General features: G+C 43.0%; 1 protein-coding gene across 2 annotated transcripts in view; it reads left to right on the top strand.

The window, feature by feature from the left end:
• The window catches only part of WWP2 (WW domain containing E3 ubiquitin protein ligase 2), a 168358-nt gene that overhangs the window by 101399 nt on the left and 39682 nt on the right, over window positions 1–27277 (top strand). For both annotated transcript variants that reach the window (XM_045870060.3, XM_064581536.1), the window contains exons 7-8: window positions 8386–8513; window positions 22626–22836. In XM_045870060.3, the coding sequence (XP_045726016.1) occupies window positions 8386–8513; window positions 22626–22836 (339 nt within the window). The remainder of the gene's footprint in view (window positions 1–8385; window positions 8514–22625; window positions 22837–27277) is intronic.

The raw sequence follows: 27277 nt of genomic DNA, 5'->3' as shown, positions 1-27277 counted from the left end.
ACCTGCTAGAGAAAGCATACTGTTTTTATGTTATATAATCAGATCAGGCCTGCTTGTTTGAGCGCCCTTTCCTAAGTTCACTCATGCCACATAACATAATCAGGGGTGTGATATTTTGTCACATTTCACTGGTTTTAGGCATTAGGGTGGGGTATCCTTGTGAGGCACTTAAAATAGAAGTACTGAAAAAAATTTTTTTTTTTCATTTCAGAAATTCTGCCCACCACAGAAGGTGTCTCTCTAAATTCTCATGTTTAGTCACTTGCCTACACTTTACCTGTTAGAGTGCTTGAAAATTACAGCTAGAACAAATAAAAACCCATGCCAAATAGAACTTGTTGGATTTGGAGATTGTCTCACAATTTTAGTATCTACGTGTGGCCATGAAATGAGTCTAGTGAAATGATTTTTATTTCTAGACCCCAATATTAGAGAATGTTTTTACATGATGCCTAGAGGCGGTCTTTCTGGAAGGCAGTAGCTTGGTACTTCTCAGTTACCTCCTAGACTCTGGATTCCATCTCCTGGCATTGATTCCATTCTCTAAAGGGATGGCGGGAGATGAGGAGGTGATGAGTGACTGGACTGCAAAGAACATGGGCAGTACTAGAGATTACAGGCACAAGAGTGCTTTTGAACTTGACAGCCTGCTTCTTTTATTCATTCAGCAAATATTTTTACATGCCTTCTTGTGGGGCCAGGCACATGCTGGGTGCTGGTTTATGCAAAGGTACACAGAAGAGACATGGTGCCCGCCCTCACGGACCTTATTGGAAATAGATATTGAACAAATAAACACACAAATACATAATTACAAATAGATGTGCCATAAAGGGAAAATTAGAATGCTTTGTGAGAGAATGTAAGGGAATTTACTCTAGCCTGGGAGATAAGGGACATTCAGACCAAGATTTGGATTGGGCATTCAGAGAAGAGTGTCCCAGGTGAGTAGATCCTCAAAGTCTCTGAATTATCCTCAGGAGCAGTTTAGAGGGATGTTCTGAGGAATGTGCAAGGAACATACTCTTTTTGGAGCTTACTTCACTCCTGCTGGATTTCTGCCTTTGTGATTTGCTGGGTCAGAACACTTAGAAATGACAGCTGAATGTACTGTTGACCCCAGTACCTCAGGACCCCATGTAGTCCTTTTTGGTCTGAGGCTGTAGCACAAGGGACGCTCAAACAAGAGATGATTTCAGTAGGAAGAAGGTGGAGATGCCCTTCTGGCTTACCCGTACAAGGTGGGGCTCTGCATCCCTTTCAGGGTCCACCCATGCAGGTTCCTCCTGCGTGTCAGTGCAGGCTGGTGGCCCCCAACGCTCTCCACAGGAGCATGCTATGCCCCTGTAGCATCTCAGACCAAGGAACATACCAGTCATTGACTGCTGCACTGAGCTGGGTAGAATGAGGGGTGAATACTTCCCCGGAACTTCAGCTCCGTTTCAAGTTGGGGAGGGTGTTTGAGTATTCTCTTCTATTACTCTCGACCTACAACATGGAATTAAGTTAGATGTATCAAAATGTATTGTATGTTCTCTTGTGAGTTGAATCTTTTAGTCTTCCAAAGCTGCGACTATTGAGAGGATTGCTCTATACTCAAGGTTGTGCAAAAGTCAATCATTTGTCGGGCGCCTGGGTGGCTCAGTCATTAGGCATCTGCCTTCGGCTCGGGTCATGATCCCAGGGTCCTGGGATCGAGCCCTGCATTGGGCTCCCTGCTCGGCGGGAAGCCTCTTCTCTCCCATTCCCCTTGCTTGTGTTCCCTCTCTCGCTGTGTCTCTCTCTCTGTCAAATAAATAAATAAAATCTTAAAAAAAAAAAAAAAGTAAATCATTTGTCTTTCTGAAACATAGAATGGACTTGGCAGCAGTTTTATTTTTACCTTTCCTGTCATTTCTGAGGCCGGCAGCCTAGAGGTAGGGTGTGGAATGGAGCTGTAAATTACCCTTGGAATGACTAGAATGGTCTCATTTTAACTCTTAATTGTGCCTTTCCCTTTCACCTCTCCTTTTTATCCCTTTATTTATTTATTTATTTATTTATTTATTTATTTATTTATTTATTTATTATTTTTTTTATTTCCCCTGAATCCACATTTGAATGGGGAGGAAGGATTGAACAGGGTGTAGGTGGGAGCAGGTTTGCTTATTGATGCGTCTCTGAATGGTGGAAACCATTTCTTTTCCCATCACCAATTCCCGTTTTCTTTTTTTTTTTAGTGCTTCTATTTTAAGTGCCTTTTTTTTTTTTTTTTTTTTTGCTGGTTCTGTCTTACTGGAAACTGGCCCAGCCTCACTCAGTTTGTTTCCATGCTGCTATTAAAAGACAATGCCCAGTTAAGAGGCCTCGGAGGAGGGACTGGACAGCCACCCTCTTAAGTCCAGTCATTCAGGCAAATAATTCCCTGGATTAGAGTGTGAGAAGAGTTTGAAGTTTATTGGGTGATTTTACCTTCTGTGTCGTTATTGATTTGTTTTTGTAAATGGAGGAAAACTCACTGTTAGTTTTTCTACCCTGAAACTTCTCATGTGCTGAGCTCAAATACTAATGGGCCTGGATCTGAGGTCAAAGACCCTCCCTTTTGTATCCCAGGCCTCTTTTACCAAGGTATAAAATTGTGCTTGGCACCCAGTATCCAGTCAACCAGGAATTCTCAACATTTGGGAGAAATGTGTTCCTGGGCTTTGAAGAATCCTCATGTTTATTAATACAGAGTGTTTGGAGAGTCTTGAATATCGCCTGGAGTACATTCTTATCAAGATTCTTGTTTTCTGTGTGTTTTTTTGAGCATATCCTCACACAGTAAGTTACTTGTCTTTTATTTTTTTATTGTAGGTTTTTTTTTATTATGTTATGTTAATCACCATACATTACATCATTTGTTTTTGATGTAGTGTTCCATGATTCATTGTTTGCATATAACACCCAGTGCTCCATTCAGTACATGCCCTCTTTAATACCTATCACCAGGCTAACCCATCCCCCCACCCCCTCCCCTCTAGAACCCTCAGTTTGTTTTTCAAGTTACCTGTCTTTTAAAACTTTTGCTCACTTTTATTTTTTCTCATGTGATGAACTGTTTTTGCAGTGGCTGAAATATACAAATTGATTTTTAGAAATTATTAAGTTAGTTTTACTGAGGTATAATTTATATAGAGGAAAATTCACCCTTTTCCATGTACAGTTCTGTGGGTTTTGACAAAAGCATACAGTCTCATAACCACTACCGTTTCCAAGATATACATAGTTTTATCTTCCTGAAAAGTTCCCTTGTGCCTCTTTGTAGTCATCCTCTCCTACTTCCAGCCACTGGCAAACACCAATCTGTTTTTTTTCCATACAGTTTGCCTTGCTTCCTCCTAAATGTTATAAAAATGGAATGAAACACTGTAGCCTTTTGAGTCTGTCTTCTGGTTAGTATGGGGCATTTGAGATGAATCTGTGTTGTTTCATGTATTAGTAATTTCTTTGCTTTTATTTGCTGAGTACAAGTCCCTTGTATGGATGTCCCTTGTATGAATGTACCACAGTTTGTCCGTTCATTCACCAGTTGAAGGACTTTGGGTTGTTTACAGTTTTGGAAATTATGAATAAAGTCACTATAAACATTTGCCTACAGGTTATGGAAACTTACGTTTTCCTTTCTTTTGGGTAAATACCTAGGAGTAGGATTGCTGGTTTGTATGCTAAGTGCATATTTAACTTTACGAAAACCTGCCAAACCGTTTCTTTTTTTTTCTTTTTTCCCCTCCATACTGTTTTCTAAAGTGGCTGTACCACATCCCATTCCCTCCAGCAGTGTTTGAGACTTGCAGTTGCTTTGTGTCCATCTTCCTCAGCACTTGCTACTGTCAGTTGTTGTGTTTGTCTGTTTTCACTTTGTCTATTCTAATAGGCATGTGATGGTATCTCATTGTGATCTTTTTTTAAAGATTTTTTTTTTTTAAGGATTTTATTTATTTGACAGAGAGAGAGAGCACAAGTAGGCAGAACAGCAGGGAGAGGGAGAGGAAGAAGCAGGCTCTCCACCGAGCAGGGAGCCTGACGTGGGGCTCGATCCCAGGACCCTGGGATCATGACCTGAGCCGAAGGCAGCCGCGTAACCGACTGAGCCACCCAGGCGCCCCAATCTCACTGTGATCTTAATTCGTATTTCCCTAATGACTAATGATGTTGAACACCTTTCCTGTGCTTATTTGCCATTTCTGGATTGTCTCTGGTGAAATGTTTGTTAAAATCCTTTGATGATTTTTTATATTGGTTTGTTGTTACTGAGTTTTGAGAGTTCTTTATATATTCTGGATCTAAGTCCTTCATCAGATATGTATTTTGCAAATATTTTTTTCCCAGTCTCTGGATTGTCTTTTTGTTTTCTTGACAGTATCTTTGGAAGAGCAGGAATTTTGAATTTTGATGAAGCTACCTACTACTTTTAAAAATCAATTTCCACATGAAGCATATGATAGATTTATTAATCTCAAATTCTGAGCCATCACCAAATTTTGAATTTAACTTTTAATTTGGCAAAAAATTTTGTGTTCTGGCTTGTGAGCCTTTGCTTTTTTGTACTGTTCATCTTGTGTTCACTTATGTTATCAGTGCTAGGGCTGGCCTCTTTTTAAACCAAAGAAACAAAGTTTTGTGTAACTACTCCACATAAATTATTGCGTATGTGACGATGGTCATCAAAGTTGCACTGGAATGACAGTGCCAGGTTATCAGCCAGTCTCACTCACTGGCCCAGTGGCTCTCACATGTTAGCATTGTAGAGTGTGATGCAAAATTACAAATCACCGCATTTCCACTAAGATGTAAACTTTTTGAGGTCAGGGACTCTTTCTGTTTTTGTTTTTAAATGTTTACCAGTTTAGTAAAGGATATGAATCAACAGCCAGATGGAAGAGAGATACATAGGGCGAGGTATGGGGAAAAGGTGGGGAGCTTCCATGCCCTCTCCAGGCACGCCACTCTACTCGCATCTCCATGTGTTCACCAACCTGGAGCGCCAGGACCCTTTCTGTTTTGTTGCTAGAACAGGGCTTAGTGCTCAGAAGATAATCAAATGCTATTCAGTGGCCTTCATGAAGGGTGATGCAAGATGTCTCAAAGCAACCAAGCCTGTGGCTCTCGGTACAGCTGAGGACCGAGGCCAACTCTCTGAATGGCAGAGCTTGAATGCCAAGGGACAGCCCAGAGCCCCATCTGGGGGACTTCCAAGTGCAGCAGATCTGCTTCTGGGAATGTGGAGAGAGAATTCCAGGTCCCTGGCCTTGACTGGATTTCTTAGGGAGGCCTCAGGTTCTGAGAGAGGAACTTAGGTAAGGACATGCCAGCATTCTGAGAAGGGCATGCTGTAAAGAGAGCTGAATCTCGGTAACTAGATAACTTGAAACCAGTTGTGGAGTTTTGCTGTTCCATCTTCTTCTGACTGTCTCAGGGCTGCATAACCCACTCACCCTCCCACCCCTGCTGCCATCTCCACCCTCCAAATGGTGACAAGATCAGGCCAAAGTTGAAGTCACTGGCAGAGCCGAAGCCAGGCTGCCTGTGGTGGAGCCCAGCTCATCTCCACCCCATCGTCTCGCTTTTGTCCTGATACTATTTTGGCTCATGGTGTGTGGTTTCAGCATTTGGGCCAGCTTTTAATCACGACACAATCCCATTTTGTAAGGGCTGAGTGAGTCCTCCAAGAGAGGAAACTGCTGAAGAGAAGATTTTCCTCAACTGTTGAGGCCTTTCTTCTTTCTGAGAGTCGTATGTTAAAGGTAATTCAAGGTGAAAAAAGGGGGAAACTCCAGATTGAGGGCAAGGGAAGAATCTGGGGAATGGGGGCTGTGTGTGTGTGTGTGTGTGTGTGTGTGTTGGGGGAGGGCGGAGGTGGCAGTGTGGGCTGCGGCCAGGGAGGCAGCAATTCATGCCAAGTGGTCCCGGCTGCCCCTGGTTACAGGCTAATCCCAGCCCTGCTGCAGCCCATCATTCAGGGCAAGCTGCTATCATTAGTGGTTAAACATTTCTGAGAGTATTCTCTCTCAACTCTGACCACATGCCCTTTCGGGGAAGGGAGGGAGGAGCCAGGAGAGTTAATGGGGCCCACCCTGTTGTCATGCCCAGCTGCTCTGCAGAGGGACAGGGAGCCCCGGACTGGAAGTGATCACGGGCTCGTCGGAGCCAGTGCATGTGACAGGACTGATGTCGCCTTTCCTGTGCTGCCCACACAGCCTGCTGCTTCTTGAGTGATACAGCCCTCTGCTGTGGGCTCTGAGTACCAAATCTGAGAGGCTTATTTGTCCTTTTAAGGGTGTTCTGGGCTGAAATAAACCTTTTATTAACCAATTTTATCTCTGTCAAGCTCTCTGCCCTCAACAGACACACACACACACACACACTCACTCACTCACTCACTCACTCACTCACCAGTGGCGGAAGACCGTCTTTTCCTTTGGAACTAATCTGTACTCATTCTGCTTTCGATGAGGAGTTGTGGTAAAATGCTCAGTACTAACGTTTCTTCCCATGAAGTGGGGACTTTGAAATATTTTTTTTTTTGACTGAGGTGTGGTTGACAGCTTTCGATTTATGAAATTAGCTCAGGGAAAAATAAGATGGAAAAAAAGAGTCCAAATTAAATCTTTATTTCCATAGCTCAGTTGTGCCCTCTCTATCCATTTTTAACTGCCATGCAGTTTTTAGGTATGAAGAACTCCATGGTTTGTTAGGTTCCTTCCTTCCTTCCTTCCTTCCTACAGTTTTGATCTAAGAAAAAACTTTTTCCCTCCTTAAAAAATTGTGTTTTTTCCTTACTCAAAAGTATACAAGTTCAATGGAGAAAACTAGAAAACTCTAGAAAAGCACAAAAGGAAAAGCTAAGGGAATTCGTATTCACAACAGTCAGAGATAATGACTATAACTATTTTGGCTTATGCCCATCTTGTTGGAAAAAGTCCATTTCTTGTGCTGGAGAAGGTACTTGTTGGTGGGGGCACTTCTTATTCCCCTAGGAACCTCCAGGTTTGTTGTGTTGTGGGCTTGTTCCAACACTCTGGATGAGAGAGTCTCACCAGCAGAGGTGTTCTGGTGGATATGGAGCCTTCCAGCCCAGCAGGGGACCTTTCCATTTGAGCTCTTCATCTCACCATTGGCCAAGTGACCAGTGAAAGAATAGCCTGGGAGGGATTCAGTTCAAGTCCAGGCTCCCTTCCCCCAGTCTCCAACCAAAGAACATGAGCTCTTGATCTTAGACTGCCTGGATTTGAGTCTTGCTCCATTGCTTTCTTTCTCTGTCTTCTTTCTTATCTGTAAAATAGGTATAACAATAGTAAACTCCTTCTAGGGTTACCATGCTAGATGAGATAAAATAAAAAGTGCACAGCACACCATGGATATCTGTTACATGATGTTCTGACTCAGTGCATATTATATACTGCTATAGTTATTGTTATTCCTTTTATTGTTGATCGTATTCTCACTGCCCCATGTACCTGGTATGCGACCTCTATCCATGGGGGTATGCGTTATGGAGGGTATGGGGTATGTGGACCTCTGTTTCTTTGCTTAGTCAGAGGTGGTCTTTTCTTTACTGGATGATGTTTAAATACTCTCACTTTTAAATATTCTCACTTGAAGACTAATAAACAATGACTATGCAGTAGAATAATCTCCTTTGACAAAACAGCTGGACTGAAGGGCAGGGAGGCTTAGACATTTTCACTGAGTGAACAAAGTCAGGCGACAACAGGACTGTGAGAACACATACTGCCTATTGTCTCATGTTCTCTGAAGTTGTCAGATAGATTCTCTGCTCCTAGATCCCACCATTTTCTGCGATGTAGATCCCTTTATGCTTTGTTCCTCATTGATTTGGATGGACCATTGAGTCATCTTTTCTAGATAAAACATGTCAACATATGCATTGGCTGGAGTTGTCTAGTGCCCCTTGACTTCTTTTCCCAAGGGAAGTTTGTTTCTAGCTATAGAGAAAATAGATTTGGATACGATTTGGGCTCTTTTTACCTAATGGGAGAATTATGTCATCTGTAGCCTGTCCAGTGATGCTTGTTTATTTATTACATTTGAGCCCAATAAAAATAATGTGATGGTCATAGGATATTTTGCCAGTTTTTTCAGATGTGGGGGCAATTCACTCTGGATTTGTTTACTTCAAGTGGAAAAGTTTACCCAAAGTTGCCTTCTGGGCTATTACCAAGGAGGAAGCTTACCTGAGTCTCTGTTCGGAGCCAGGTTCTGTTGAGTCAAAGGCTACAGGGGCTATTAAAAGTCTTATTTCCAATAAATAGCGAGAGAGGGAATACGGTCACTTAGATGGGACATACTTCTTTCTTTTTCACAGTGGCTTATATCTGTCTGCTTTATACTTTGAATTTCCAGGACGCACAGACATTCAGGTGGCTCAGCCAGAGCAACCACAGCAGCCGGTGAGCAAAGCCCCGGTACCAGCAACCGGCACCGCCAGCCCATCAAGAACCCAACCCACAGTGGCTTGGCCAATGGCACAGGTGAGTGACAGCACAAAATAGCAGCCTGGACTAAAGCAGCGGCTTCTAACCTGTGCTCACATGGCGTTGGGACTCTGCCTGCTGTGTCAGAATGTAGGGTGGGCAGAAGACTCCAGTGCTAAAATCCATGAGCCTTTCCACCGGCCCATCTTCTTTTGTCTCTGGCAGATTCTCTTCAGCCGAGGTTATTCTCCATATGCCTGCACTCTTCTAAAATATTCCTTTGCACAAACATAAAAAGTATTGATTTTTAAAATTCATTTCTTATCAGTATTGGGGGCAGAGGGGATATCTTATTTATATATGACACGTTTTTTATTTCCTTAATTTAAGGCAATGATCAGATTAGGTAGAAAGAAGACTAAGGGGCGCCTGAGTGGCTCAGTCGTTAAGCGTCTGACTTCGGCTCAGGTCATGATCCCAGGGTCCTGGGATCGAGCCCCGCGTCGGGCTCCCTGCTCGGTGGGAAGCCTGCTTCTCCCTCTCCCACTCCCCCTGCTTGTGTTCCTGCTCTCACTATCTCTCTCTCTGTCAAATAAATTAAAAAAAAAAAAAAAAAAAAAAGAAAGAAGACTAAGTATTGTTGCTCAGAGCCGGGTTTGAGAAGATGGCAGCACTGTTGGACTGGTTGGGATGCTGACTAGGGGCAAAGCCAGAGTGTCACGCGGGGTGGGGAGGTGGGGGGAGCACATTCCGTGGCTGTTCCAGTGAGAGTATTTGTCCCATTTGAGAATAGGTAGGTAGCCCTTCCTTATCCACAGAGAACTTTTCTGCCCTTGATTCTACTTCTCTGTAAGTGGGAAGGGAAGGACTGATTTCAGAACAAATAGTTTTTCTCATGCTTTCCTTCTGTCTCATCAGGGCAGTGTCGAATTAAAAAGCAAAAAAAAAAAAATTAGTTTTTCTCAATGTCTTGAAGATTGTCAAATCTTTAGTGACTGCCAGTCATGTGGTAATTTGTCTAAATTTGAAGCAGTTGGGGAAGGACTTGGATGTTTACTTCAGTAAACTGTAGACGGCAGAGAATCCGTACGTGGCATGGAATGGGTTTTGTAGGTGCTTGTGGTAGCCGAGGGGTGACGCCCAGGAGGGGAGATCCAGAGCAGCATACCTTCTGCACAGAGCATTCCCAGGCTTGGTGCTGCCCTTTGTGAGCCGAACCTACTGAGTCGGACAGATCAACTAGAGTTGCTTTCTAGTGGCTTTCAGCTCTCTGGCAGCACCGGATGAGGGCCACAGAGCCCCTCTGATAGCTCCTGGTGCTTCATTATACCATTACCCACCATGGACTGCAGGGTGGAGTGGCGCATCCTTCTGGGCTCCGTGCGTGGGTGGTGAGCGGACATTCTCCCCGGAGTTTAGGACCTGCCTGAAGGAATTGAGTTAGCTAGCTCCCCCTGAGCCTTGAGGACGAGGATGAGCTGGAGATGAGGAGTACAAGTGCCTGCCATCTCAGCGAGCCTGGTGCCCCTGTGCCAACCACCGTATCCGCATGCTGCAACATCCAGGCGTAGCGGCCATGGGGGCCCTGGCTTCCAGTCTGGGTGAAGGGGGTGGCGAGGCGGCGGCTGTGGACCGCGCTATACAAAACCGTATACAGCTCCATGAGCACCAGTAAACATGCTTCTCTTCGGAAAATAAGTCATGCGGCTCCTGGGTGGCTCATCCGGTTAAGCGTCTGCCTTTGGCCCAGGTCATGATCCCAGAGGCCTGGGATCAAGCCCCGCATCAGGCTCCCTGCTCAGCAGCCAAGTCTGCTTCTCCCTCTCCACGTTCATGCTCATGCTCTCTCACTCGCTCACTCTCTCAAATAAATAAATAAAAATCGTTAAAAAAAAAAAAAAAGGCGGGGAAAGAAAAATAAGTCACTTGTAGAGGAGGACCAGCATTTACAAATGGAGAGGGGAACTGGATTTTTGGAACCATTTGTTTCCTGGAGGCCGTGGCCAGGCTACCAAACCGCTTTGTTTTTTAGGGGCCTATGTTACTCCATACTGGTTTCCTTCAGCCATCTGTGCTTTTCTTATAAAAACTATTGGTAAATTGACTTTATATGGTGATGGTCTTTGAGTCACTCTTACTGGGTCCTGGAACATATTTGTGTTTCCCCTACGTTTATTTTTAGGTACCTTTGCGTATTGTCCTTATCTGCAAGAACATTATGTGTCAGCAGACGAGGCAGGTGCCAGCCATATCTTCAGAAAGCCAAACGTCTCTAACCCCAAAGTGCATTGGGAATGTTTTATAGTGGTGTATCTGAGTGCCCAGACTGTTCCCAGAACCCATCTATGAAGGACAGTTGCTGCATTTTAGGGATTTCTGCCTGTTAAAATACCGAGGCCTTGGCCTCCGTCTCATCTCTGCTTTCTGCCGTGATGACGGTTCACCTTTGTCTCCAGCCAGCCTGGACTTTGTAGGCTTTTTTTTTTTTTTTTTTTAAAGATTTTATTTATTAGAGAGAGAGAGCACATGAGAGGCGGGAGGGTCAGAGGGAGCCTGATGCGGGACTCGATCCCGGGACTCCAGGATCATGACCTGAGCCGAAGGCAGTCGCTTAACCAACTGAGCCACCCAGGCGCCCCAAAATTCATTTCTTTTTTTTTTTTTTAAAGATTTTATTTATTTATTTGAGAGAGAGAGCAGGAGAGGGAGGAGGGTCAGAGGGAGGAGAAGCAGACTCCCCGCCGAGCAGGGAGCCCGATGCGGGACTCGATCCCGGGACTCCAGGATCATGACCTGAGCCGAAGGCAGACGCTTAACCATCTGAGCCACCCAGGCGCCCCTTTGTAGGCTTTTTAATGTCTATCCAAGGGGTACAGAAAGATCTTACCTTTCATTTGGGGAGCAGACAGAAACCCTACTTTGGCAGTGTGAGACAAGAAGGGAGTTTGAGGATGTGAATGAGGACATCTTCATCTTTCAACACGCTGCTCTTAGAACTGTGAGGACCAGTTCCAAAATGGTGGTAGTAGCCGTGCCTCCAGGAAATATTTCCACAGACATACAAGATTTATTTAGCAAGGCTTTTTGGCTATGCTCTGCAGTTAGGCATGAAAAAGACATTTAGGGCAAAGACAGAGCTGAGTTCCAGGTGGTTTTTTCATGTTGTCACAACTATAAAGTATCCATTTTTATAAAATGAAAGTGAATGGCAGCCTGTCTGTATAAATGTAACATTACTAAGTTTTAGAAGTGGTGCAGTCGAGAAGTAGATGAACAGTATAGCACTTCATTGAGACCTGTGTGCCATGATTTACTTTCTTTTTATTGAAAACTTTAGCCAAGAAAATTACATCTCTTGCTCCTCTCTTAAATGTGATTTCCATGCACATAAAGTCCGCAGTCATACTGGTCGCGGGTCAGATTCTGGAGCACCCCCACCCCCGCCATGTACAGTATGTGAAGGCCCAGTGACTCTCTGGGTCTTAGTTTTCTCATTAATAAAATGAGGACAAGAGTATATATCTCATAAAGTTGTTATAAGGAATAAATTATATAAAACATGTAGAGTGCCTGAGACTCTCAAAGTTAGCTTTTGCCTTTATGAATAATTTCATGCAATTATAGTTATGTAGCATGGATATGAGGCTTTTTTTTTAATCCCATTGTTTTTTATACATGCTTCTGTGTATCTGTTGTCTTGTTTGCTTTTTTTAGTGACCTCATACTGTTTTGCAGTTAGTATGTCAGAATTCTTTTAACCATTCTTCAATTCTTATGTTTCCTTATTATAAAACAAAATCCTAATGCAAATGTCTTTGCACACAGTTTTGTTTCTTCTTGCATAAAGTTCTTGAGTCAAAGGATATGAATTTTTAAAAATGAGAGCAAATGTATTTTACCAGCCTTCTGAAAGGATTGAAGCAATCATACGTTCCACAGTAGTATAAAATTTCCATTAGGTGGTATATGAGGTTTATTTTTTTACTGAAACTGTATAAATACTGGTTTATCATTTTGCTAACAGCTATTAAGTACCACTTCATTATTGAACCTAATTGCACGTTTTCATTTATTAGTTGCTTGCTCGACTATATCTTTCCTCTTGTGTGATTTTTTTCATAGCATTTGATTTTTTTTTTTTTTTTAAAGATTTTATTTATTTATTTGACAGAGAGAGACACAGCGAGAGAGGGAACACAAGCAGGGGGGAGTGGGAGAGGGAGAAGCAGACTTCCCGTGGAGCAGGGAGCCCTATGCGGGGCTCGATCCCAGGACCCTGGGATCACGACCTGAGCCGAAGGCAGATGCTTAACGACTGAGCCACCCAGGCGCCCCCCTTTTTTTTTTTTTGAGATCGAGAGATTTATATATTCTGGTACAAGTTTTTTTTTTTTTTTTAATTGTGGCAAAATATACATAGACATTAAACCATATGAAGTGTGTAATGTAGTGGCATTAAGTACATTCTCAATGTTGTGCAACTATCACCACCACGATGCATGTGCAGAACCTTCTCATCTTCTCAAACTGAAACTCTGTACCCTTTATTTTTTTTATTTTTATTTTTTTAAGATTTTATTTATTTGAGAGAGAGAGAGAGAATGAGAGAGAGAGCATGAGAGGGAGGAGGGTCAGAGGGAGAAGCAGACTCCCTGCCGAGCAGGGAGCCCGATGCGGGACTCGATCCCGGGACTCCAGGATCGTGACCTGAGCCGAAGGCAGTCGCTTAACCAACTGAGCCACCCAGGCGCCCACTCTGTACCCTTTAAACAATAACTTCCTCCTCTCCGCCCTCCAGCGCCAGCCCTTGGTAACCTCTATTCTCCTGTTTCTAAGAATTTGCTTATTCTTGGCTCCTGGCTGGCTCGGTCAGTACGGCAAGAGATTCTTGATCTTGGGGTCGTGAGTTTGAGCTCCATGTTGTGCGTAGAGATTACTGGAAAAAAAAAAAAAAACCTTAAAAAATAACCACTGGCTAATGATTTAATCTAAGAATTTGCTTATTCTAGGTACCTCTTATAAGTGGAATAATTTGTCCTTTGTCTCTGGCTTATTTCACTTAGCATGTTTTCAAGATTCATCCGCGTTGTAGCGTGTTCAGAGTTTCATTCCTTTTTGAGGCTGGATAATGTTCCACTGCATGTGTATACCCCGTTTTATTTATCCATTCGTCTGTTGGTGGACCCTATGGATTGTGCCTATCTTGTGGCTATTTTGAATAATATTGAATTGCTCTTGTGAACGTGGGTGTACATCGATCTGAGTCCCTGCTTTCAGTTCTTTTGGCTATAAACCTAGGAGTGGAGTTGGTGGGGTAAATGTCTGGTAATTCTGTGTAACTTTTTGAGGAACCCCCAAACTGTTTTCCATGGTAGCTGCACCATTTTACATTTCCTCTCACAGTGAATGAGTGTTCCAGTTTTTCCATATCCTTGCCAACAGTTGTTTTCTGTTTTTTTTTTTTTTTAAATTATAGCCATCTTAATGTATACAAAGTACTTAGGTATAAGTTTTATCTGTTAAATTTATGATGTTAAGTTTCCCTCCTATATTATTGTTTTACATTTTATCTCATTTTCTGTGGCTTTTGTAGAAAAGGAGATAGAAAATTTAAAAATAATTATGCCTGAGCATTTAAAAAAATGTTTGTAGTTTTACTTTTTGCTTCAGTAGTAGGAAAAATTCTGTCTGTGGTTGGGATAAATACTTTATTCCTATTTACTTTTTTTTTCATGGTGTTACAAAATAACTATCCTAATGGAATGTATAGTGATATGTCTATATACATATATCAATATGATGAAGTCTGGGTCTAAATTAATTTTTCTTTATATTGGGTCCTATTATTCCAGAAACATTTTTTTTTTCCTCACTGGTGGTTTTATTTAGTGTTTATCGCTTATCATTTACTTAATATGCCGTCAGAATTTATTTCTGGACTCTTTACTCATTCCATTTATTTATTTCCGGTTTGGGGCCATTCCCATGTGACTTTGATTATTGACATGTGATAGTGTGTTTTTCTAATGTTTTGAAGAGCTACTCCTGCCCTATTACTTTTTCTCCATGATATTTGGTAGTTTATACATTTTCAAAACAAATTTCAGTCTTTGAGTTCTTAGAAGCATGATGGAATGTACATGGAAGTTGGGTGAATCTATATATCGGTCAAGGAAGGACTGAACTTTCCCATGGTATGGCTTTGTCCATTTTTTAAGTTTCTCTTCTTGTTTTCCATTTAATTTTTCTTTTTTTTCCCCATCTAATTTAGTTGTTTTTCTTTATATATAAGCCTCACCCTGTGTCATGCTAATTATGAAAGATTTTTCTAGTTTTGGTTGCTTGTGAAGAACTGAGCAGCTAGTTACCTTGGGAATCCATTGCTTGTGTTTCATGGATGAGAGATAGTGACTGCTTTGCTGTGCATCATATGTTACGAGCTGATCTTCAGTTTAAAAAGTTTCCACTGTTGGCAGTTGCCTTTGCCATGCCTTAGTGTGGCGGCTGAAAAGGCCTGTGTGTATACCAAGAGCCTGCGCTACACTACACGCACCTGAAGATTTGGAACATACAGTGAGCTGGCGGCATGTCCAGGATTAGGAACAAGAATTTACAAATCCTGATCTTTTCTTGGCTAACTGTGACTAGAGTATGTCTCAGTCCTGAATGAATATCTGATTCATAAAGTTAGAATGTTTAACCAACATCACAGAGGGAACCTTGTGAAATACTCCTTGTTGCCGAAACCAGAGGCCATTCAACTACCATTTTACCTACTTAGCCCATTTACCGTGTCATCTTGGTACCCAGCTTTTCTTCCCATAGAGGAAAGCTGTCAAAACCATCTTCATTTCTTTTCCCCTCCCTCCACCATTGCTTTTACCTCATGGTATTCTGGATTGGAGTACTGGTTTTGCTATTGGCTACCTGCATGGCACCTGTCCAGATGGAACCTCCGTGAGCTTCAGTTTTGTCTTAAATAGAATGGGAATAGTATCTTCTTCGCAGAGCTATTGGGCAGGTAAATGAGCTAATGAAAAAAAATTTGCTAAAGGCATTGTAGGTTCCTGGATTGGATCTTGGAACAGAAAAAGGATATGAGTGGTAAAGCTGGTGAATCCAAATAAAGTCTGAAGTTGGGTTAGTAGTAATGTACTGCTTTGACAAATGTTCTGTGCTTATATAAGATAGTATGCCGTTGACTCACTTTCCCTTAATATTGCTATCTTTGTGCTATCTTTGCAGCTTTTCTGTAAGTCTAAAATTATTCCAAAATGAAAATGAAAAGAAACTGCTTGCAATTGATAGTGTTACACAAATGTCAGGTGGTTTTATTTCAGATTTCTTTCACTAGATTATTAGGTTTATTGAACAAATACTTGTCGAATGCCATTTTGCTAAGGACCATGCATGGTGTAAAGACAAGGGGGCGCCTGGTGGCTCAGTCTTTGAGCGTCTGCCTTAGGCTCGGGTCATGATCTCGGGGTCTTGGGATCGAGCCTTGCGTTGGGCTCCCTGCTCAGCTGTGAGCCTGCTTCTTCCTCTGCCTGTCGCTCCCCCTGCTTGTGCTCTCCCTCTCTCTCTCTGACAAATAAGTAAAATCTTTAAAAAATAATAATAATAAAAATTAAAAAATAAGGGGCGCCTGGGTGGCTCAATCGTTAAGATTATGCCTTCGGCTCAGGTCATGATCCCAGCGTTCTGGGATTGAGCCCCGCATTGGGCTCCCTGCTCAGCGGGAAGCCTGCTTCTCCCTCTCCCACTCCCCCTGCTTGTGTTCCCTCTCTTGCTGTGTCTCTCTCTGTCAAATAAATAAATAAAATCTTTAAAAATCTTTAAAAAAAAATGAGAGGGAGGTGGGGGAACTGGGGTTAGGTGTGTAGAACAGAGGTGGGTGGGGCTCTAGGTGAACTTAAAATAGCCATGAACCAATAATATTTGGAGCTGGGTGATAAGTTTATTATAGTGTTCTTTTTGCTGTTATATACTCAGTGTTGGTGACACACACAGAGTCTTCCATCAGGAGGCACATCACAGCTGGCTATCACCCTTTTGCAATGTTAGCACCCACTGATGATTATTGCCTAAATCCATAAATTGGATGGGGATTGCAAAAACAGTCATATTCTAATCCTATCATGCCTATAAGAGAAACTTGCCCTCATCAACTATTTGGCTACCTTGAGATTCAGTTTGTAAAGAAAAGGCAGGAGAAATGCTTGGGTCTTTCCTTTTATTTACCAGTTTTCAGAATAAAGAATTGATTTCCTCACATCCTGTAAAAATGAAAAATGAAATTTTGTTTTGTGTAAAAATCATTATAAGCTCTTGGATTTAAACATTTAAAATATTTCAATCCAGGGGCGCCTGGGTGGCTCAGTCATTAAGCGTCTGCCTTCAGCTCAGGTAATGATCCCAGGGTCCTGGGATCGAGCCCCACATCGGGCTCCCTGCTCAGCAGGAAGCTTGCTTCTCCCTCTCCCACTCCCCCTGCTTGTGTTCCCTCTGTCAAATAAATAAATAAAATCTTAAAAAAAAAAAAAAAGCTTAAAAAAATATTTCAATCCATTGTGATTATTGTTCTTTTTGATACTAAAATTGTCCCCATATTTGGTTGGGGTTAGCAAAGGAGAGACGTGCCAAAGCTCTTCAAGTTTGTTTCACATTCTTTGCAAAAATTTCTAATTATTAAGTGGCAAGGTGCAGAATAGCATATACATTGTGCTAGTTTGTATGAGTATGTGTGTGTGTTTTCAAATATATGTGCATATGCTTGTATAGTCAAAGAATATCTTTGAAAGAATCATAAGAATCACAACAGTGACTGCCTCTGGGAGGAAACTGGGGGCCAGAGGACTGGAACAGGGAGACTTTCTTTACACTGTTTGAGCTTTTATACTTCTAAAATTCTCATAGAAGGGGCGCCTGGGTGGCTCAGTTGTTAAGCGTCTGCCTTCGGCTCAGGTTGTGATCCCGGGATCCTGGGATTGAGCCCCACATGGGGCTCCCTGCTCCGCAGGAAGCCTGCTTCTCCCTCTCCCACTCCCCCTGCTTGTGTTCCCTCTCTCGCTCTCTCTCTCTGTCAAATAAATAAAATCTTTAAAAAATTCTCATAATGTACATGTACTACCTATTAAAAATAATTATTATTGACCAGGAAAAGAACAAAAGCAGAGCCCCATTTTCCATGGCATGCCAATGGAAAAGACCCTCCAATCGGTGCCATTTGGATCTGACTATGCATGCAGATGCAAATCTAGTTCGAAGGGTTCCCACCAAGACTGCATCTGCCCACAGACCTATCCAAGAAGCCCTTGATTCACCACAGGAGCTCATCTGTTTGAGAGCTTTGTGCTACACTTTGATTTGGAGACAGAGTATGAGAGCCAGATATCCTTGCGCTGACAAACTTTCTGTGTCCGTGCTTGTATTTCCTACTCTCAGAAAGTGTATGTGTTGTAAATATATACACATTCTTAGAACGTGAGAGCTTGAAAGAACCTCAGTGATAAATCCACTCCATCACAGCTTACAGTCAGAAGAAACTGAAGTTCAGACAATTAAGTTACTGGCTTTTGGTCACACCAGTAAGCCAGTGACAGAGCACCATACTCAAGCCATCGATGTGACTTCAAATAGAGAAACAAACTGGATGGACAAAGACAAGGAGTGACAGTTGAGTCATGCCTCGGAGAATTGCTGTAGTTTACATTGTAGCTCTATCCAGTACGTATAGCCAGTGTTCTCTGTTAATCCTAATTGTTTGATGTGTACAACTTTGCTCCCTGCAAGGACTGCACCCTCCTTGAAACAAGGGCAAATGTGTTTCCTTTGTTTTTCACTACTTCCACCTCTGTCTCCTGTGTTCTTGCCTACACCTCTTTGCTCACTTGAGCCGCACTCCCTGGAGGCCCTCTCTCCTACTTAAGCCAGACTGATCCTCTCTGTGGATCCTACAACACCTGTGGTCTTAACCACTCAACCACAGAGCCCCTGTGACATATGCTGTGTTGGTACTTAGCTGACAGTGTCGTTAGCTTTTTTTAAAACAGATTATAGGGCAGAGACCTTATTTTATAAATATTTTTTTAAGATTTTATTTTTTATTTTTTAATTTTTATTTATTTTAAATATTTATTTTTTATTTTTATGTATTTATTTGACAGAGAGAGACACAGTGAGAGAGGGAACCCAAGCAGGGGGAGTGGGAGAGGGAGAAGCAGGCTTCCCACCGAGCAGGGAGCCCGATGCGGGGCTCGATGCCAGGACCCCGGGATCATGACCTGAGCCGAAGGCAGACACTTAACGACTGAGCTACCCAGGCGCCCCTTAAGATCTTTTTTTTTAAAAAAAGATTTTATTCATTTATTTGACAGAGAGAGCACACAAGCAGGGGGAGCGGGAGAAGGAGAAACCTCAAATCGGACTCGATCTCAGGACCCTGGGATCATGACCCGAGGCAAAGGCAGACGCTTAAGCAACTGAGCCACCCAGGCACCCCCTCTTATTGCATTTAACTTTTCGATATTGCCAGCTGTTCTCCATAGAGGTTCTAATAATTTCTACTCCTGCCAGCAATATGTGAAAATGCCAGTTTTTCTTATACTTTTACTAGTATTATTTTTTTTTATTATTTACCAGATTAATTTTTTTAAGGGGGGGTGGGGCAGTGGGAGAGGGAGAGAGAGAATATTAAGCAGGCTCCTTGCCCAGGCGGAGCCTGATGTGGTGCTCGATCTCACAACCCTGAGATCATGACCCAAGCTGAAATCAAGAGTCGGTTGCTTTACTGACTGAGCCACCCAGGTACCCCTAAATATTTTTATTCTTACCAATCTGATAGGTTAAAAAATGGTACTTCATCCTAGTCTTAAATTGCATTTCTTTTTTTTTTTTTTAAAGATTTTATTTATTTATTTGACAGAGCTCACAAGCAGGGAGGGGGCAGAGGGAGAGGGAGAAGCAGGCTCCCCACTGAGCAGGGAGCCCAATGTGGGACTCGATCCCAGGACCCCGAGATCATGACCTAAGCCAAAGGGAGACGCTTAACTGACTAAGCCACCTAGGTGCCCCTTAAATTGCATTTCTTGTCTCATAATTGAGATTGAGCATCTTTTAATACGTTTAGGGGTAATTTGTATTTCCTTTACTCTGAAGTGCCGGTGCATACTTTTGGTCTTTTTCTTACTGATTTGTAGAGATTCTTTTCATATCAAAGAAATTAGCCATTAGTCTGTAATATGAGTTGGCAATAATTTTTCCCAGTTTGTTGTTTTTCTTTGATTTTGATTTTTTTTTGCCATTTAAATTAAAAAAAAAACCCAAAATCTTTAATGCAGTTGAATTCATCCATCTTTTATGTCGTCTAGATTTTGTGTGATACTTCAAAAAGTCTTTTCCACTTTGAGATAAAAATGTTCTCCTCTATTTTCTTTAGTTCCTTTTTAGTTTCATTTCTCATGTCAAAATTTCTGATTCATCTGGAATTTATTTTCATGTCCTGGATAAGGTAGCGATATAACTCATCTTTTTCCCGGTGTACCTAGTTGTCACAGTGCTGTCTACTGAATGATCTCTTTGCTGCAGTCATTTAAAATGCCACCTTTGTCATATACTGAATTCCTATGTGTATTTAATTCTGTTTCTGAACTTGCTGTTTATTTCATCGACATCTGCTTATTCGTGTGTTAGTACCACATTATTTTAATTGTTGTAGCTTTATAATGTGTTAATACTTTAGAGAACTACCCCCCCACACACATACACACAACACTCTTCTTTAGAATTTTCATGGCTATTCTTCTGTATTTAGTTTTTCTTACAGTTTTTTCTAAACATTTTATTTATTTTTAAGGAGAGAGAGAGGAAGTGAGAGCAAGTGTGCGCAGGGAGAGGGGAGAGAGGGAGGGAGAAGGACAAGCAGACTCTGTGCTTAACATAGAGCCCGATACAGGGCTCAGTCCCACCACCCAGAGATCATGACCTGAGCTGAAATCAAGAGTCGGAGGCTTGGGCGCCTGGGTGGCTCAGTTGGTTAAGCAACTGCCTTCGGCTCAGGTCATGATCCTGGAGTCCCGGGATCGAGTCCCACATTGGGCTCCCTGCTCAGCAGGGAGTCTGCTTCTCCCTCTGACCCTCCTCCCTCTCATGCTCTCTGTCTCTCATTGTCTCTGTCGCAAATAAATAAAATCTTAAAAAAAAAAAAAAAGAGTCGGAGGCTTAACCTCTTGAGCCATCCAGGCGCCCCTAATTTTTCTTATAACTTTTAGGGTGAACTTACATAGTTCTCAAAAATGTCATGATGGTTTTTTGTATTGGTAAAATGTATAATTTTGCATAAAGAGAGTTGCCATCTGTTGTGTTTTACCAACTTGGCTGAGCTAGAATAGGAAGAGAAGTATGAAGTCTTGCATATGTGTGGGGGAAACACCAGTTGCATAAGATGGAGTCACTTATTAAACAACTAATTTAGTTGATGTGCCAGACAGTGTTTCATACGCTGGGGAGAAAGCAAATGAGTGGATCACAGGTTGTACCTAGGCTCTTTTCCATTTCTGAAGAGCAGGTGGCATCCCATCATGTAAAGAACTTTTGGTTTCAGCTGGCCCCCAGTCTCGGGTGAGCTGGTAGGATCCTGTCATTGCTTCAGTTGTTACCATCTTGGGTTGCTTTAAAGGATGTGCAGGGAGGGAGAAGGAGAGCACAGTTAGTGAGGAGTTCAGGCTCTGGAGGCAGGCAGTAGGGGTGAGAATTAGGAGCCCCTCAACCTCAGCAGGTTATTTGACCTCTTTGAGCCTCAGTTTCCACAACTTATGTAAAATGGGATATTCGTTGCACCTAATGTGTGGGGTTGTGTGTGAGGCTTACATGAGACAATCCAAATTGCTTTGCACTTTGCCTGGCACACAGTGGTGTTCTGTACATCTTAACTCATACCACTTATACTGGAAATCTGACTCTGCTGGTCTGGTGGTGTCTGATTTATTATGTTCAGTTCCTGCTGTCCTAATTGAGGAGAGGCAGTAGAAGATACTTAGAAGCGAGCAGCCAGGTGACAAGAAGGGAAGGGCCTAGAAACATTTAAGAAAGAGCCCGCCTTCTTACCAGAAAAGAGAAGGTGAATGAGAAACAGGGTGGCCAGGTACTTACTGTGTATTGCGGGGGGGTTGGGGATTGGACCAGCTAGCGAAATTTCTGCTTCACATAAGAAAAAACTTGCTGGCAGGACATCTGCTCAACGATGGAATGGTAGCAAGTTCCTTGTCAGAAGCATTTAAGAAGAATCTGGATAGTACATTTGTTACATTTGAAACCGCAAAAAGAATTTCTGAATTAGGAAGAGGAGGCTAACTCACATCTAAGGGGTTTTCCTACAGAATTCTAGTATAAATGTGCACATATGCAATCACGTATGTAGAAAATTCTCTGCATATGGCTTATCCATTTTCAAAGAATTCTTCGAAAACCTTGTTTGATCCCTTTTTGAGGGAGAGGATATTGCATTGTCTTGGGGTCCTTGTGAACATGAGTGATCATCAAAATAATAAAGAAATGGAGAAATAAGGAGACTTGGAACAGACTTATTTCTCTTTGTCCATTGTTATCTGGAAGACAAGTCCCTCATCTTTGGCGCCCATCTTTTTCATCTATAGTATCAATCTTTGTTCCATGCTTTGAGGATGAGTCTTTAAAAGAACAGGCACATTGTTGGAAGTTTTTTGCTTCTTAGAGTATAGGAAGCTGCCATTTCTGCTCAGCAGACATATGGCAAGTTTAAAGAAAAGTATGGACCCTGTAGATGTGGCCTTGGCCTTGCTTCCTTTCGCACTAACACAGCTCCCCGTTACCCTCCTTCCTGCTCTTCTTTTATTGTAATACATGTAATCAGAATACTTTAGAAAAATGTAATAAAAGTATACAAAAGGGGTAATATTTAATATACTTCAGATCCATCTCCCAGTTGTTGGGCAGGAGGTGGGAGGAGACCAGGGGCAGGCCATTACTGACTTGCTGTCATTTCCAAAGTTAACATTTTGTAAAACTTTTTGCTGTCACCAGATACATGCAGGGTAACATTGTAGGTACTGTGTTACCACTTTAAGGGAAAAATCTAGTGAATGTGAATACGAGTCTGAGTGGATCTTTCAAATACGATTTCTCTGTTTTCAGTGAATGACGAGCCCACCGCAGCCACTGATCCTGAAGAGCCCTCTGTTGTTGGGGTGACATCGTCGCCTGCTGCGGTGTCGAGTGTGACCTCAAATCCCACTGCAGTGTCTCTCCCCGCTCCGGCCACACCGGCAGAAGGAGAGGAGCCCAGCACTTCAGGCACCCAGCAGCTCCCGGCGGCTGCCCAGGCCCTCGATGCTCTGCCTGCCGGGTGAGTAGCCTTCTGGCCCACAGCAGCGCTCCCCCCTCTCAAATCTCAGGCTCCTTCACCAGGACAGAAACAAAATGGTTATTTATTACCTTGTGGCTTGTAGTCTCTGGGGAGGCTGCCATGCATAGGAGCGAGGGAGGTGTGGAAGAACTGCTTGTTCTACAGAAATCTTTAAAAGACTCTAAATCATCTGGGGCAGAATCAATGCTACCTTATACCATGACTTGAAATGAACAGCTTGACTAGAAGAGTGTGACTTTTATGGAACAAGCAGCTCATTTTGCCTTCCTTCGTCTTTGGAGGGTGTTCATTGAGATCCTGCTCAGAAAACTGCTTTTCTCTCCTGAATTTTATCTTAACGATCTGTGGAGGACATTAGGCTCTCAATATTACTGTATGTCCCTCCCACAATACTGGGGCTGTTGTTAACATGGACTACTAGTCATCCTTTAGTTCAGAGTTAAATCTGATGGTGAAGACCTTGGATGATAAGAAGATGGCCCCATTAAGCCAAAGGACAGTTCAGGTTTGGCTATATAGTGAATAGAGATTAATAAGAGTATGGACCCTGGAAACAAACAGATCTGGCTTCAGATCCCCACTGGATCCTATGTGACTTTGCTCAGATGGTTCACCATCTCTGTAAGGGGGAGTTAATAATCACGCATGTCTCTCAAGGAAGTGAAGGGTGGAACATGGTGGGTGTTCCACCTGGTGAGTGATATTTTTGAATCGACTGTGAAGGAACCGTAAAGGAAGGGAATGGTTCTGAACTGGGAAATGAAGTCTTGTCTCAGCAACTACCAGTCATTGTGGTCCTGAAATCCATCCTGGTTATCGGTTTGGTACCAAGGAAACTGTATCACCACAGTCACTGGTCTGGCTGATGGTGGTGGTGGTGGCATGTGGGTGTGTCCTCTGGGCCCTTGTAATTCATAAAGGAAAAGGAAAGGATGCACGGTCTCTTGCTTGATGATAATATGCTATGTCTTCTTAAGCCTCTTTAGAAAACCCACTTGTTAAAAACAAAAATTATAAATCTGAAGGCAAATATGATTTTTACCACATATATATCACATCCTTAGCATTTGGCCCACTACCTAACATATATCTTAATCAAGTATGATGAATAAATGAAAAGTATTGCAAGTACTTCCTAATACCTCAAACCTGGAGAGATCGGGTATTGAGAGGTGGCTCTGAAAAGTTTTTGTGAAGTTCTTGATTTTGCGAAAAGATTAATAACCAGTTGCTTGTGTCCAGCTCTTCCCTACAGGTTTATGTTCTCTTTTGTATGTGGTGAAGGATGCTAGAAAGACCTTTGTTTGGTTTATACTTCCAAATCTATATGCTGTAATCTGGGGGGAACAGAGCAAAATCATTTTGGCAGAAAGGAGAGAAAATGGCTGCCTGTGTCCCCTGTGAGCTGTTTGTTTTCTTTCCGCTGAGCAAATGCCTGGAAGGCCAGCTTCTCTCCTATGTCAGTCACAGGCAATTAGGGCTAATGGCTCAGCATGTCTTTATGTAGGGTGTGTGTGAGGGTTACTGTTCTCTGGGATTGGGCTCTTCCTGTTTCCAGGCAGCTGGAAAACTCCAGGCCCTGAAAACACTCTTTATTCTAAGTTTGGCAGATGGAGCAGCCCAGGGAAGCTGATTCCCCACCCCCATCCTTGCCAGAGGCTGAAACACTTTGCCGAGGTAGAGTTTGCACAAGATCTTTTCCCTAGAGCATTTAGAATGTGATGAGATCTGTGTGTGGGCCTGGGGAGGCCACTGCCCACTCTTAACATGTAGAATGGTGTTGAGACCCCGTTTTCCAACTTAAGGTGCCCATCCCTAAGACAGCGGGAGCTTAGTGCTTCGCAGGCTGGTTCAGGGCCTGGAGATTGGAGATTGCCACCAAAACTGCTGAGTGCCTGGCATGAGGATGGCATGCTTTCAGTTTGCTGCTCTGTGGTGGCAGGTCAGAGAAGACATGCTTCTCGCAGTGACCTTTGCAACTCAAAAGACCTGCCATCACCATACCAGCTTCTTTACAAGTTCGGGAGATCTGATCAAGATGGGTTATTCCTTTATTCCCGGTACCTTGGCTTTACGAGTCAGGAGACCAGTTTTCATCTTTTTAAATACAACTCTGAGCATGACATGTCACACTTAGAATGCTGCCATGGCTGCCCATTGTCTTTAGGGATAAATTCTCAAATCCTTAATAAGGTCTAAAAAGCCCCATGTGATATGACCCCACCTACCCCTCAAGCCTCCCATGGAAGATTCTGCTTTGCTCTCTAAGCTCTAGCTTTAATGGCTTAGGTTAGTTTGACGATGTACCACCCTTTCTCTGAACTTAGGACCCTCCACCATGCAAGTCACTCTTTCTGAAACTTTCCTCCCCATTTTTTCCATTAATCAATCAGTACTTCCTCTGGGAATCTTTCCTTGACCCCTGGTAGACAAGGTCACACTGCTCTGTCTACTGTAACTCTTCTCACATGTCTACTTGCTTGTTTCGCATCTCTCTGCTCCGCCGGGCTGTAAACGTCAGGGTGACAGGGAGCCTGACACAAAGTAGGCACCCCCAGACATTTGTAATGAGTAAATTTAAATGCCGTCTTTTTTTTTTTTTTCTTTCTCCACCTGGATGAATGTGTTCCGCTTCTTCGATACCTCATACAGCAACTGTGACAGGAATATTGCATTTTTTTCCCAGAGGCAAGAGCAGAAGGCTGTCATCCACTGGGTTGACTGGCTTTGGGTTCAAATACGCTACTCTCACAGGGTGGGGGACGCTCTTCCCTGTTCATGAGCAGTCCTTGTGCACTGGGAGATCCCATGGACCATGTCTCCTCTTGGCTGAGGCATTTCTCAGCCACACGACATTGTTTTATCGAGGCATCCAGCCAACTATCTCTTCCCAACTTTACCTTCTCAACCCCTTCAGTCTCCTCTACTGAACGATTGACCAAGGTTGACTTGGGAATCCCGAGGGCCTATCTTCCTGGTGGCTGCATTGCCTTTCTGAACTCTGCAGCATTTGCAACTCTGGTGTTAAACAATTTACACAAGTCTGTATGTTTTAGGGACCGAAGTTACGGAAGGCTGGGCTGCGTGAGTCCACAAACAGAGCAGCCCTCAGCCCCTTTCTCTCTCCCTGTCTCCAAACCCTCCGGCTTCCTGTACTTTTAAATTCAATTAGCCTGAAAGAAGCCAAGTGGAAGGGTGTGGCATTTTCAGGTTGCAAATGTGCGTTAAAGAAGGGGGTGCCAGGAGGGCTCAGGAGACATGGTGAGGTAGTGGTCCAGGCAGTGGGCAGTGGGGAGCAAGGCCACTTTGATCAGCTGGCCCCGCATCTGTTTTTTATCAGCCCCGAGCCCACTTTGGGAACCAAATGCTCATTAACAGACCGTGTGTACATGGCTTAGATAAACTCCAAGTGCGTCCTGGGCTCTGCAGCCCCCTCAGTCCCTCGCACACAGAGGCACATTATTTGACTCTGGCAGGCTGCACGCTGCTGTGGTTTCTTACATAAGGGAGGCCGTTGTGTTTGGACTGCCGACTTACCTCAGCACTGCCATTTCACACCAGCCTTTTTCTCCCGCAGTCATTGGCTGGCCTGTTTCCTGCCTCAAAGTAGAATTAATCGAGGAGGGGTGTTTTCTAGATCTTTCGGCTTTGCCATCTCCCCTACCCCCACACCCGGTTATGGACATCCAGAGGCCCTTTGCCCCAGGTGCTCCTTGAGACACTCTCAAGGATGACAGTCGAGGAAGAGCTCTTGGATGTTTTGTTTGTGGAGAGCTTTAAGAGACGTTGGAATTTGGAGCTTCTCTGCTAAGTTATAAACCAGCCGCTGCCATTCCATTTCATTCCAAACTCATTTTTGGCACTAGCCAAGGATCCTTACTCAAGGAGTTTGAAAACAATACTTCTTACACTGTCTGTGAAGAACCAGTCCTTTTTTTTTTCTTCTCTCTTTTCTGTTTTTGTTTTATTTTCTTATTTTCAATCTGTTACAAAGCCTTACCTTTGTTCTCTACTTCTCCACTGATCACTTAGTTAGCTGTTGTGGCAATGCCAAATAGGTACAAAAGTTTCTAAATGCTTAGAAACTTCTGTACTTTTCTGGTTGCTAAACAGTAACAGTTTGGGCCATGGACCATGCTTTGAGTAGTGCCAGATTAAAGGATTATACTGGGAGACTCTGTGCCTTTTTTTGCTGAATATGGTTTAGCTCTTGGCCATGCAAGGACTATTATACACTTAGGTAGTCCTGAATATCAGCATATGCTTCTGGCTTCCTCCTCCTCATCTCAGAATGAAACCTTATTTCCAAAGATTCTTGTGTTGTTCGGGGCTGGCTGGTCCACAAGACCTCCTCACACTACTATATATGTGTGTAATTATGAATTTTTATTCCTACTACACTTCCTTGAGAGCTCCTCAA

The sequence above is a fragment of the Mirounga angustirostris genome, unplaced genomic scaffold (assembly GCF_029215605.1).
Source record: "Mirounga angustirostris isolate CCGP_5_RB_7025 unplaced genomic scaffold, mMirAng1.0.hap1 SCAF_16, whole genome shotgun sequence".
NCBI lineage: Eukaryota > Metazoa > Chordata > Mammalia > Carnivora > Phocidae > Mirounga > Mirounga angustirostris.
The sequence above is the reverse complement of the archived record's forward strand: the minus strand, read 5'-3'. Positions and strand labels throughout refer to the sequence as shown.